General features: G+C 51.7%; 1 protein-coding gene across 4 annotated transcripts in view; it reads right to left on the bottom strand.

Annotated features, from left to right (window-relative positions):
- Positions 1 to 12,262, bottom strand: part of LOC140731971 (serine/threonine-protein kinase 38) — a 106,060-nt gene that overhangs the window by 16,075 nt on the left and 77,723 nt on the right. For all 4 annotated transcript variants that reach the window (XM_073054014.1, XM_073054010.1, XM_073054011.1 and 1 more), the window contains exons 9-11: positions 10,513 to 10,574; positions 6,121 to 6,238; positions 2,926 to 3,049 (exon numbers count right to left, since the gene is read on the bottom strand). In XM_073054014.1, the coding sequence (XP_072910115.1) occupies positions 2,926 to 3,049; positions 6,121 to 6,238; positions 10,513 to 10,574 (304 nt within the window). The remainder of the gene's footprint in view (positions 1 to 2,925; positions 3,050 to 6,120; positions 6,239 to 10,512; positions 10,575 to 12,262) is intronic.

The following is a 12,262-nucleotide window of genomic DNA, read 5'->3' as shown; positions in this document are numbered from 1 at the left end:
TTTCGGCCTCACGATCAACCCGGCCAAATGCCAGTTCGGTCTCGATATCATCGACTTCCTGGGCCACAGGATTACCAAAGACGGGGCAACACCTCTGCCCGCCAAGGTAGATGCGATCCGCCACTTTGCCCGGCCCAACACGGTCAAAGGTCTGCAGGAGTTCGTTGGCATGGTGAACTTCTACCACCGTTTCCTCCCCTCAGCAGCCCGTATCATGCGCCCTTTGTACACCCTGATGTCGGGTAAAGGCAAGGACAATACTTGGGACGAGGAGGCCGCGGCCGCTTTCGTTAAAGCCAAGGAAGCCTTGGCAGATGCCGTGATGCTGGTGCTCCCCAGAACGGACGCATCTGACACAGCAGTCGGTGAGGTGCTGGAGCAGCTCATTGAGGGGCGCTGGCAACCCTTGGCGTTCTTCAGCAAGCACCTACGACAACCCGAACTCAAGTACAGTGCTTTCGACCGGGAGCTGTTGGTACTGTATCTGGCAATCCGGCATTTCAGGTACTTCTTAGAAGGCGCGTTCTTGGACCACAAACCGTTGACCTTCGCGTTCACGAAGGTGTCTGATCCCTGGTCGGCTCGCCAGCAGCGACATCTGTCCTACATCTCCGAGTACACGACGGACATCCAGCATGTCTCGGGAAAGGACGCACTCTCCAGACCAGCTATCTGGGCCCTGTCCCTGGGGGTGGACTACGCAGCACTGGCAGAGGCGCAGCAGGCAGATGACGAGATGCCCAGCTACAGGACCGCAGTCTCAGGTTTGCAGCTGCAGGACTTTCTCGTAGGCCCAGGTGATAGGACCCTCCTGTGCGATGTGGCTACCGGCCAACCTCGCCCCATCGTCCCGGCAGCCTGGAGGCGGCGGGTTTTCGACTCCATACACGGTTTGGCGCACCCATCTATCAGGACAACCGTCCGACTGGTCTCCAACAAGTTCACGTGGCACGGACTTCACAAGCAGGTCAGTGAATGGGCCAGAACGTGCGCGCAGTGCCAAACAGCCAAGGTGCAGCGGCACACCAAAGCCCCGCCACAGCAGTTCGAACCCACCCACCGGAGGTTCGACCACATTCATGTGGATATCGTGGGCCCCCTACCAGTGTCCTGAGGAGCGCGGTACCTCCTAACTATGGTAGACCGGTTCACGAGGTGGCCAGAGGCGGTCCCGCTCACCGACACATCTGCCGATTCCTGCGCCCGAGCACTGATCGCAACCTGGGTAGCACGCTTTGGGGTACTGGCCCACATTACCTCCGACAGAGGCGCCCAGTTCACCTCCAGCCTGTGGTTGGCTGTGGCCAGCCTGTTGGGAACGCAGCTGCACCACACAACTGCCTACCACCCACAGTCGAACGGACTACTGGAACGCTTCCACCGTCACTTGAAGTCGGCTCTCATGGCCCGCCTGAAAGGACCTAACTGGGTGGACGAGCTTCCCTGGGTCCTGCTTGGAATTCGCACTGCGCCCAAAGAGGATCTGCACGCCTCGTCGGCCGAGTTGGTGTACGGCGCATCCCTGGCTGTCCCAGGAGAGTTCATATCAGCCCCGAGGGGGCAAGAGGAAGAACCCGCAGCAGTCCTGGACAGACTACGCAAACGGCTCGGCAACCTGGCCCCCGTACCAACTTCACAGCATGGACTGACCCCGACCCATGTACCCAAAGACCTGCAGAACTGTAAGTTTGTGTTTGTACGAAAGGGCTGACACCGGGCGCTGCTACAGCGGCCGTACGAGGGGCCGTTCAGGGTGATCAACAACAACGGGTCCACGTACGTTCTGGACATTGGGGGGAAAGAGGAGGTTTTCATGGTAGACCGACTCAAACCAGCCCATGTGGACGGCGCAGCCGGTCGAGGTTCAGGCACCGCGGCGCAGAGGCAGACCTCCCAAACAGAGGCTGATCCAGACTGTGGACACTGGGGGGGTGTATTGCTGGTTCCGGGGGGGGGTTATGTGGCGACCCACTTTCTGCGCAGGCGAACCGGCTCACAAATAGCCAGCGCGCGGGGAGAGACTTTGGTAATGCACCTCCGACGTCATTTCTGCCCGGAGAGGGCGGGCGCCAGGGATTTAAATACCAGCACCACGAAGTTTGAATAAACTAGTCTCGAAACGACTTACCGACTGCGTGTCGTTATTTCAGCGCTGTGTGTAGGACATCGCTACAATATGATAAATATACACTCTATATAAAGTAGAAACATTGTAGGTATGGTGTAGTTTCACTTATCAAAATCGAGAAGACAGCGAGCCAAAATCGATTTGGAGAGAAAAAAAAATATCGGCACGTACACACATGTGCACGTACATGCCTATGCACGTACACGCATACATACGTACATGCGTACAAACATGTGTGCAAACAACTGCCCGCACAAGGTTTCACGGTCATTGTAGCCTTTCTCAGGATAAGCACACATATAAAGCCGTCATCTTTTTTTCGTAAAAGTGAAAATCCTCTTTGGTTAGCGAAAACAGGTACTAATGCAGGTCTTTCGTAACAGCAAGTTGTCGTAAAGCAAACGTCCGAAAAACGGGGGCCACCTGTACTGTAGTAGTATTGGGACTATTTTAATTTGTTCTGTATTTCATTTAAGTACTTAATTTCTTACTCAGTTTGTCTTTTATACCTTTTTAACTATTTCTAAGAAACCTTGGCTAATTCAGACAGCCACTTAATTGGGCCAAAATGTATGGTCAGTGTTTCCAATTAATCAGAGTCTACTGTATTTTATTATTGCATTGTACTGTCTGTAATAATAAATGACGCCAATTAAAAATCATGTTCTCTCAGCAGCAACCAGAAGACAGAATTCAGCTCGATGTCGGGAACAGGCACACATTATCAGGCAGGTACTACGACAGGATTCATTAAAAGTCCGGAGTTTTCGGATTTAAAGTGGGATTCCAAGCTTTACCTTAGAATCAGGTCCTTGGCTCTCTCTGAAATGGGAACCTCTGGTGGGAATGTAAGGGTCTCTCTCCAGTTCATCACTTTCTTGTACGTTTCCTGGGGGGTCTCCGAGCAGAAGGGTGGGTAGCCTGAAAGAAGCAACGGGCAGAAATGCAGATCAGGATCTGGTACATAGGGTGAGACACTTTCACTGAGTGTGTGCAGTTTGCATTGTGCACAAAGGGCACCATTCCCTTCACTGGAGCCTCAGGTCCCACACCACTGGGTTCAGGAACCAGTTATCAGGCTCCTAAACCAGAGTGGATAACTTCACTCACCTCAACACTGAACTGATTCCACAGTCTATGGACTCACAGCGAAGAACTCCACAATTCATCTTCTCAGTATTATTTACTTATTTATTATCTGTATTTGTACATTTTGTCTTCTTTTGCACATTGGTTGCTGGTCAGTCTTTGTGTGTAGCTTTTCATTGATTCTTTTGTATTTCTTTGTGTTATTGTGAAATGAATCTGAAGGTAGTATATGGTGACATATCCATGCTTTGATAATAAATTTACTTTGAACACTCACTTCTCGCCATCGTATGTCAGAAAGTTGCGCTGTGGACAGCAAATGGTTTAATGGGCGAGAGCTGTTTTCCAGATGAGGCTGACTATGCGAAACATCAACCATAAGGTAGAATGCTCAGATATGACACCATCACAAAGCACCAGTGAGACACACCCAACGTCCAGCACCGTCACAGGGCACACACTGGTAAAAAATTCATTATCTGCAAAGGATGCCTACAATATAAACACACACAGGGCTGCTGGAACTCAGGGTTGGGCAGCATCTGTGGAGGCAGTCAACGCTTCTGGTTAAGAGCATCAGGACTGGTGAAGGGTATACCTTCAAACGTCAACTGTTTATTTCTCTCCACACATGCTGCCTGACCTGCTCCAGCGTTTTGTGTTGGTTTCACTACTGCTCACTATCTGTTATTGTCATACTGCTACTAGAGCTTGCTATGTACAAATCAGCTGCTCTCTCCTCTATATTACAGCAACAACTTTGCTTCAGAAACTATTCATTGGTTGTAAACAGAGTTGGAGTAATCCCACATCGGATTCCTCAGTCTTCAGCCCATTATCTATTCCACCTATCACCTGCCAGCTTCTCACTTCACCCATCCCCACCCACCTATCACCTGCCAGCTTCTCACTTCACCCATCCCCACCCACCTATCAATGGCCAGCTTCTCACTTCACCCATCCCCACCCACCTATCACCTGCCAGCTTCTCACTTCACCCATCCCCACCCACCTATCACCCGCCAGCTTCTCACTTCACCCATCCCCACCCACCTATCACCGGCCAGCTTCTCATTTCACCCATCCCCACCCACCTATCACCCGCAAGCTTCTCACTTCACCCATCCCCACCCACCTATCACCCGTCAGCTTCTCACTTCACCCATCCCCACCCACCTATCACTGGCCAGCTTCTCACTTCACCCATCCCCACCCACCTATCACCTGCCAGCTTCTCACTTCACCCATCCCCACCAACCTATCACACGCCAGCTTCTCATCACCCATCCCCAACCACCTATCACCTGCCAGCTTCTCACTTCACCCATCCCCACCCACCTATCACCTGCCAGCTTCTCACTTCACTCACTCCCACCCACCTATCACCTGCCAGCTTCTCATTTCACTCATCCCCACCCACCTATCACCCGCCAGCTTCTCACTTCACCCATCCCCACCCACCTATCACACGCCAGCTCCTCACTTCACCCACCTATCACCTGCCAGCTTTTCACTTCACCCACCTATCACCTGCCAGCTCCTCACTTCACCCACCTATCACCTGCCAGCTTCTCACCACCCAACCCCACCCACCTATCACCTGCCAGCTTCTCACTTCACCCATCCCCACCCACCTATCACCCGCCAGCTTCTCACTTCACCCATCCCCACCCACCTATCACACGCCAGCTTCTCATTTCACTCATTCCCACCCATCACCTGCCAGCTTCTCATTTCACTCATCCCCACCCACCTATCACCTGCCAGCTTCTCATTTCACTCATCCCCACCCACCTATCACCTGCCAGCTTCTCATTTCACCCACCCCCACCCACCTATCACCTGCCAGCTTCTCACTTCACTCATCCCCACCCACCTATCACCCGCCAGCTTCTCACTTCACTCATCCCCACCCACCTATCACCTGCCAGCTTCTCACTTCACTCATCCCCACCCACCTATCACCCGCCAGCTTCTCACTTCACTCATCCCCACCCACCTATCACCTGCCAGCTTCTCACTTCACTCATCCCCACCCACCTATCACCTGCCAGCTTCTCATTTCACTCATCCCCACCCACCTATCACCTGCCAGCTTCTCACTTCACCCATCCCGACCCACCTATCACCTGCCAGCTTCTCACTTCACCCATCCCGACCCACCTATCACCTGCCAGCTTCTCACTTCACCCATCCCCACCCACCTATCACCCGCCAGCTTCTCACTTCACCCATCCCCACCCACCTATCACCTGCCAGCTTCTCACTTCACCCATCCATCACTCACCTATCACCTGCCAGCTTCTCACTTCACCCATCCATCACTCACCTATCACCTGCCGGCTTCTCATCACCCATCCACACCCACATATCACCCGCCAGCTTCTCACTTCACCCATCCCCACCCATCACCTGCCAGCTTCTCACTTCACCCATCCATCACTCACCTATCACCTGCCGGCTTCTCATCACCCATCCACACCCACATATCACCTGCCAGCTTCTCACTTCACCCATCCATCACTCACCCATCACCTGCCAGCTTCTCACTTCACCCATCCATCACTCACCTATCACCTGCCAGTTTGTACTCCTCCCTCTCCCCCAACTTCCCTTCCAGTCCTGATGAAGGGTCTCAGCCCAAACCATTGACTTTAATTCGCCCCATAGCTGCTGCCTGACTGCTGAGCTCCTCCAGCACTTTGTGTGCAACTCCAGATTCTGGCATCTGTGTTTTCTTGTGTGTACACAGCCCTGATGGAACAAGCCCTCTTCCTGCGTGTGGTTCAACCCCACCACCCCACTTGTAGATGATGCCATTCAGGCAACCAGTAAAAGGGAGGGGTTCATCCCCCTGACCCACACTCTCCCTCACCCTGTGCCGTAGTTGAGAGCAACCTTACCGATCAGCATCTCGTACATGATGACACCCAGTGACCACCAGTCGCACAGCTTGTTGTAACCGGTCTGCATGAACACCTCGGGCGCAATGTAGTCTGGGGTTCCCACCGTGGAGAACGCCTGAGGGGGAAGGTGAAGGAACAGACACAATGGTTACGAAATGAGGTTTCTGTGCCTTAAACATCCCTCCTTTGAAACTGATCCGGAGTGGCCGCACAGATGTGAGCGCATCTCAGATTCATCAGACGAGTACGTTACCTCACTTCCAGTTCCCATGACAAGCCAGGTGGAACTCTGCCTCTCACAATTGCTCCCCAAATGTCTCTCAGTAGCACAGAGGTAGGTGTAACGCTAATAAAGTGCCACGGACCCGCTGTCTGTAAGGAGTTTGCATGCTCTCCCATCCCAGTGACCTTGTGGCTTTGCTCCAGGTGCTCCGGTTTCCTCCCACATTCGGATGGGTTAGTAGATTAATTAATCGCAAGTGTCCAATTGAGCAGCAGGGGCTCGTTGGCCCAGAATGCCTATCACCGTGCTGTATCTCTAATAAAATAACTAACCCCAGTACGAAGCTACTGGGCCCAGCTTGTGACCCCAGAGGGCAGTCCCTGTGGACACCTCATTACTCCATACTAGTCTGCCCTTCCTGCAGCAGTGACTTAGCGTTACCATTGTATCTCTAATAAAATAACCCCGGTACGAAACTGCTGAGCCCAGCCTGTGACCCCAGAGGGCAGTAACTGAGCATGCCCCACAACTTGCCATCAGTCTGAACTTCCCGTGGTCACAGCCTGCACACACTGTACACACCACACATTCCACTCCTGTCTGACCCTCCCGTAGTCACAGTCTGCACTCACTGTACACACACCATTCCACTCCTGTCTGACCCTCCCGTAGTCACAGTCTGCACACACTGTACACACACCATTCCACTCCTGTCTGACCCTCCCGTAGTCACAGTCTGCACTCACTGTACACACACCATTCCATTCCTGTCTGACCCTCCCGTAGTCACAGCCTGCACTCACTGTACACACATCATTCCACTCCTGTCTGACCCTCCCGTAGTCACAGTCTGCACTCACTGTACACACACCATTCCATTCCTGTCTGACCCTCCCGTAGTCACAGCCTGCACTCACTGTACACACACCATTCCACTCCTGTCTGACCCTCCCGTAGTCACAGCCTGCACTCACTGTACACACACCATTCCATTCCTGTCTGACCCTCCCGTAGTCACAGCCTGCACTCACTGTACACACACCATTCCATTCCTGTCTGACCCTCCCGTAGTCACAGCCTGCACTCACTGTACACACACCATTCTACTCCTGTCTGACCCTCCCGTAGTCACAGTCTGCACTCACTGTACACACACCATTCCACTCCTGTCTGACCCTCCCGTAGTCACAGTCTGCACTCACTGTACACACACCATTCCATTCCTGTCTGACCCTCCCGTAGTCACAGCCTGCACTCACTGTACACACACCATTCCATTCCTGTCTGACCCTCCCGTAGTCACAGTCTGCACTCACTGTACACACACCATTCCACTCCAGTCTGACCCTCCCGTAGTCACAGCCTGCACTCACTGTACACACACCATTCTACTCCTGTCTGACCCTCCCGTAGTCACAGCCTGCACTCACTGTACACACACCATTCCACTCCTGTCTGACCCTCCCGTAGTCACAGCCTGCACTCACTGTACACACACCATTCCACTCCTGTCTGACCCTCCCGTAGTCACAGCCTGCACTCACTGTACACACACCATTCCACTCCTGTCTGACCCTCCCGTAGTCACAGTCTGCACTCACTGTACACACACCATTCCACTCCTGTCAGACCCTCCCGTAGTCACAGTCTGCACTCACTGTACACACACCATTCTACTCCTGTCTGACCCTCCCGTAGTCACAGCCTGCACTCACTGTACACACACCATTCCACTCCTGTCTGACCCTCCCGTAGTCACAGCCTGCACTCACTGTACACACACCATTCCACTCCTGTCTGACCCTCCCGTAGTCACAGCCTGCACTCACTGTACACACACCATTCCACTCCTGTCTGACCCTCCCGTAGTCACAGCCTGCACTCACTGTACACACACCATTCCACTCCTGACTGACCCTCCCGTAGTCACAGCCTGCACTCACTGTACACACACCATTCCACTCTTGTCTGACCCTCCCGTAGTCACAGTCTGCACTCACTGTACACACACCATTCCACTCCTGTCAGACCCTCCCGTAGTCACAGCCTGCACTCACTGTACACACACCATTCCACTCCTGTCTGACCCTCCCGTAGTCACAGCCTGCACTCACTGTACACACATCATTCCATTCCTGTCTGACCCTCCCGTAGTCACAGCCTGCACTCACTGTACACACACCATTCCACTCCTGACTGACCCTCCCGTAGTCACAGCCTGCACTCACTGTACACACAGCATTCCATTCCTGTCTGACCCTCCCGTAGTCACAGCCTGCACTCACTGTACACACACCATTCCATTCCTGTCTGACCCTCCCGTAGTCACAGCCTGCACTCACTGTACACACACCATTCTACTCCTGTCTGACCCTCCCGTAGTCACAGTCTGCACTCACTGTACACACACCATTCCACTCCTGTCTGACCCTCCCGTAGTCACAGTCTGCACTCACTGTACACACACCATTCCATTCCTGTCTGACCCTCCCGTAGTCACAGCCTGCACTCACTGTACACACACCATTCCATTCCTGTCTGACCCTCCCGTAGTCACAGTCTGCACTCACTGTACACACACCATTCCATTCCTGTCTGACCCTCCCGTAGTCACAGCCTGCACTCACTGTACACACACCATTCCACTCCAGTCTGACCCTCCCGTAGTCACAGCCTGCACTCACTGTACACACACCATTCTACTCCTGTCTGACCCTCCCGTAGTCACAGCCTGCACTCACTGTACACACACCATTCCACTCCTGTCTGACCCTCCCGTAGTCACAGCCTGCACTCACTGTACACACACCATTCCACTCCTGTCTGACCCTCCCGTAGTCACAGCCTGCACTCACTGTACACACACCATTCCACTCCTGTCTGACCCTCCCGTAGTCACAGTCTGCACTCACTGTACACACACCATTCCACTCCTGTCAGACCCTCCCGTAGTCACAGTCTGCACTCACTGTACACACACCATTCTACTCCTGTCTGACCCTCCCGTAGTCACAGCCTGCACTCACTGTACACACACCATTCCACTCCTGTCTGACCCTCCCGTAGTCACAGCCTGCACTCACTGTACACACACCATTCCACTCCTGACTGACCCTCCCGTAGTCACAGCCTGCACTCACTGTACACACACCATTCCACTCTTGTCTGACCCTCCCGTAGTCACAGTCTGCACTCACTGTACACACACCATTCCACTCCTGTCAGACCCTCCCGTAGTCACAGCCTGCACTCACTGTACACACACCATTCCACTCCTGTCTGACCCTCCCGTAGTCACAGCCTGCACTCACTGTACACACACCATTCCATTCCTGACTGACCCTCCCGTAGTCACAGCCTGCACTCACTGTACACACACCATTCCACTCCTGTCTGACCCTCCCGTAGTCACAGTCTGCACTCACTGTACACACACCATTCCACTCCTGTCAGACCCTCCCGTAGTCACAGCCTGCACTCACTGTACACACACCATTCCACTCCTGTCTGACCCTCCCGTAGTCACAGTCTGCACTCACTGTACACACACCATTCCACTCTTGTCTGACCCTCCCGTAGTCACAGCCTGCACTCACTGTACACACACCATTCCATTCCTGTCTGACCCTCCCGTAGTCACAGCCTGCACTCACTGTACACACACCATTCCACTCCTGTCAGACCCTCCCGTAGTCACAGCCTGCACTCACTGTACACACACCATTCCACTCCTGTCTGACCCTCCCGTAGTCACAGCCTGCACTCACTGTACACACACCATTCCATTCCTGACTGACCCTCCCGTAGTCACAGCCTGCACTCACTGTACACACACCATTCCACTCCTGTCTGACCCTCCCGTAGTCACAGTCTGCACTCACTGTACACACACCATTCCACTCCTGTCAGACCCTCCCGTAGTCACAGCCTGCACTCACTGTACACACACCATTCCACTCCTGTCTGACCCTCCCGTAGTCACAGTCTGCACTCACTGTACACACACCATTCCACTCCTGTCTGACCCTCCCGTAGTCACAGTCTGCACTCACTGTACACACACCATTCCACTCCAGTCTGACCCTCCCGTAGTCACAGCCTGCACTCACTGTACACACACCATTCCACTCCTGTCTGACCCTCCCGTAGTCACAGTCTGCACTCACCAACTGTCGCCGGTTGCGCTTCCAGGTCTCTGCTTTCCGCTTGGAGTTCATGTTCTGGAAAGCTGAAAGGGCACAGGGTTAGTACACATCACAAGCCTTAATGGCAGCAAGGCCAATGTTGAGCCTCAGAGACCATATTAAGCAGTCCCAGTGAACTGGGCGGAAAAATACACTTTCGGTCAGAAGGATTGACCCCAGTTAAACTTCCCCAAGCCAGGGTGACAACTGTAGCTGCATTTATTCATGGTAAGAGGATAATTAGGTCGCATCCTTACCAACTGGGCAGGATAAAGTAGTACCTGGCTCATCTCCTTTCTAAGTGCAAAGGACCAATATTCCTTACTTCTGTCAGGAGGAGGAAGACAGCCAAAATAAATGGATGGTACAGCGTGGAGTTGCAGGGGAAACAGGCATATAAAAACCCTTGAGCATCGGTAGATCAGGTTGATCAGCCAATCTTCTTAATGGATGAAAGTCAACTGATCAGCCGGAAACATTAACTCTCTCTCTCCCCGCAGATGCTAAGTGACTTGCTGAGTAGTTTCAGTATTTTTATTTCAGATTTCCAGCATCTGCAGCTCGTTATTTTGTTCAGAAGGTGGCTTTCTAGATATTAGTTCAAAACACTGAAGCATTGAGTACAAAACCATGTCAAACTTTAATAAAAATCTGCTTTGTATGAATAACATGTTTTAATTCCGTGATACTATTTAGGATGGACATGAAAGTGTCAGAATGAATACAGTAGTTTAACTAGAATACAACAGGACGACTAGGAAAGATGAGAAATTCTGGTGTTATCTGAGATAGTGCTGGTGAATCATGGTGACTACTTACAAAACTTCTAAATAAACTTTTGCTGAATTACTCTCACTGCAAGCTGCAAGTTCCCTACAAGTTATTTATTACTTAATTATTATTAATATTATTTCTTTTTTTATTTGCAAATTATTGGGTTTTTTTGCACATTTGTTGCTCTTTCATTCATTCTCTTGTGTTTACTGTGAACGTCTACAAGAAAATGAAGCTCAGGGTTGTGCATGGTGACGTATGTGTACTTGATAATAAATTTACTTTCGACTTTAACAAGAACACGCTGTGCTTTGATAAGTGCTCAAGATCAAAGGGTTTTATTGGATGAATTAGGTGAAACTGATCCCAATGTCAATGGATCAGTGCTCACGTTGCCAAGATCCATTATAACCAGCAAACGAGCGGAAGATGACATGATAGATCTTACTTTAAAAACGAGTTGTGAACACCATGTCAGAGAGGCTGGTGGAATTTTGTTTCGAAAAGGAGTTCATCAACACCTACAATCGCTCCTTGAGTAAACTACCTCTAAACCATGCCTCACAAAACGCAAATTTATGGCAAAGCAGAGATAGAAACATACTTAATATTCTGTGATTGATATCACAGCCCACCTGCAGAAAAGGCAACAAATGACCTTCTTCCAACACATCGCTGCTCCACACTGATGAAGAATCTCAGCTCTTCACAGACACCCACACTGTGTAGAATCGACTGGTCAAATGAACTCGGCCACTTAATCACAAAGCTAACTTCACAGATTCTTCTAACATCTCTCCATCACATTCCGCCTCAAACGGCTACCCAACTTTGCCCATGTATTATTAAGTAAACCGTCTCCGTGGCAAAGCAGCATGCTTCACAACACGATGTGGAAAGAAGTTTCTCCTGATCAATCTCCTCACCTATTGGAGGACTGCGCTCTGCCCCACACAAA

The sequence above is a fragment of the Hemitrygon akajei genome, chromosome 8 (genome assembly GCF_048418815.1).
Source record: "Hemitrygon akajei chromosome 8, sHemAka1.3, whole genome shotgun sequence".
Taxonomy (NCBI): Eukaryota; Metazoa; Chordata; class Chondrichthyes; order Myliobatiformes; family Dasyatidae; genus Hemitrygon; species Hemitrygon akajei.
Note: the sequence above shows the minus strand (reverse complement) of the source record. Positions and strands in the feature narration are given on the sequence as shown.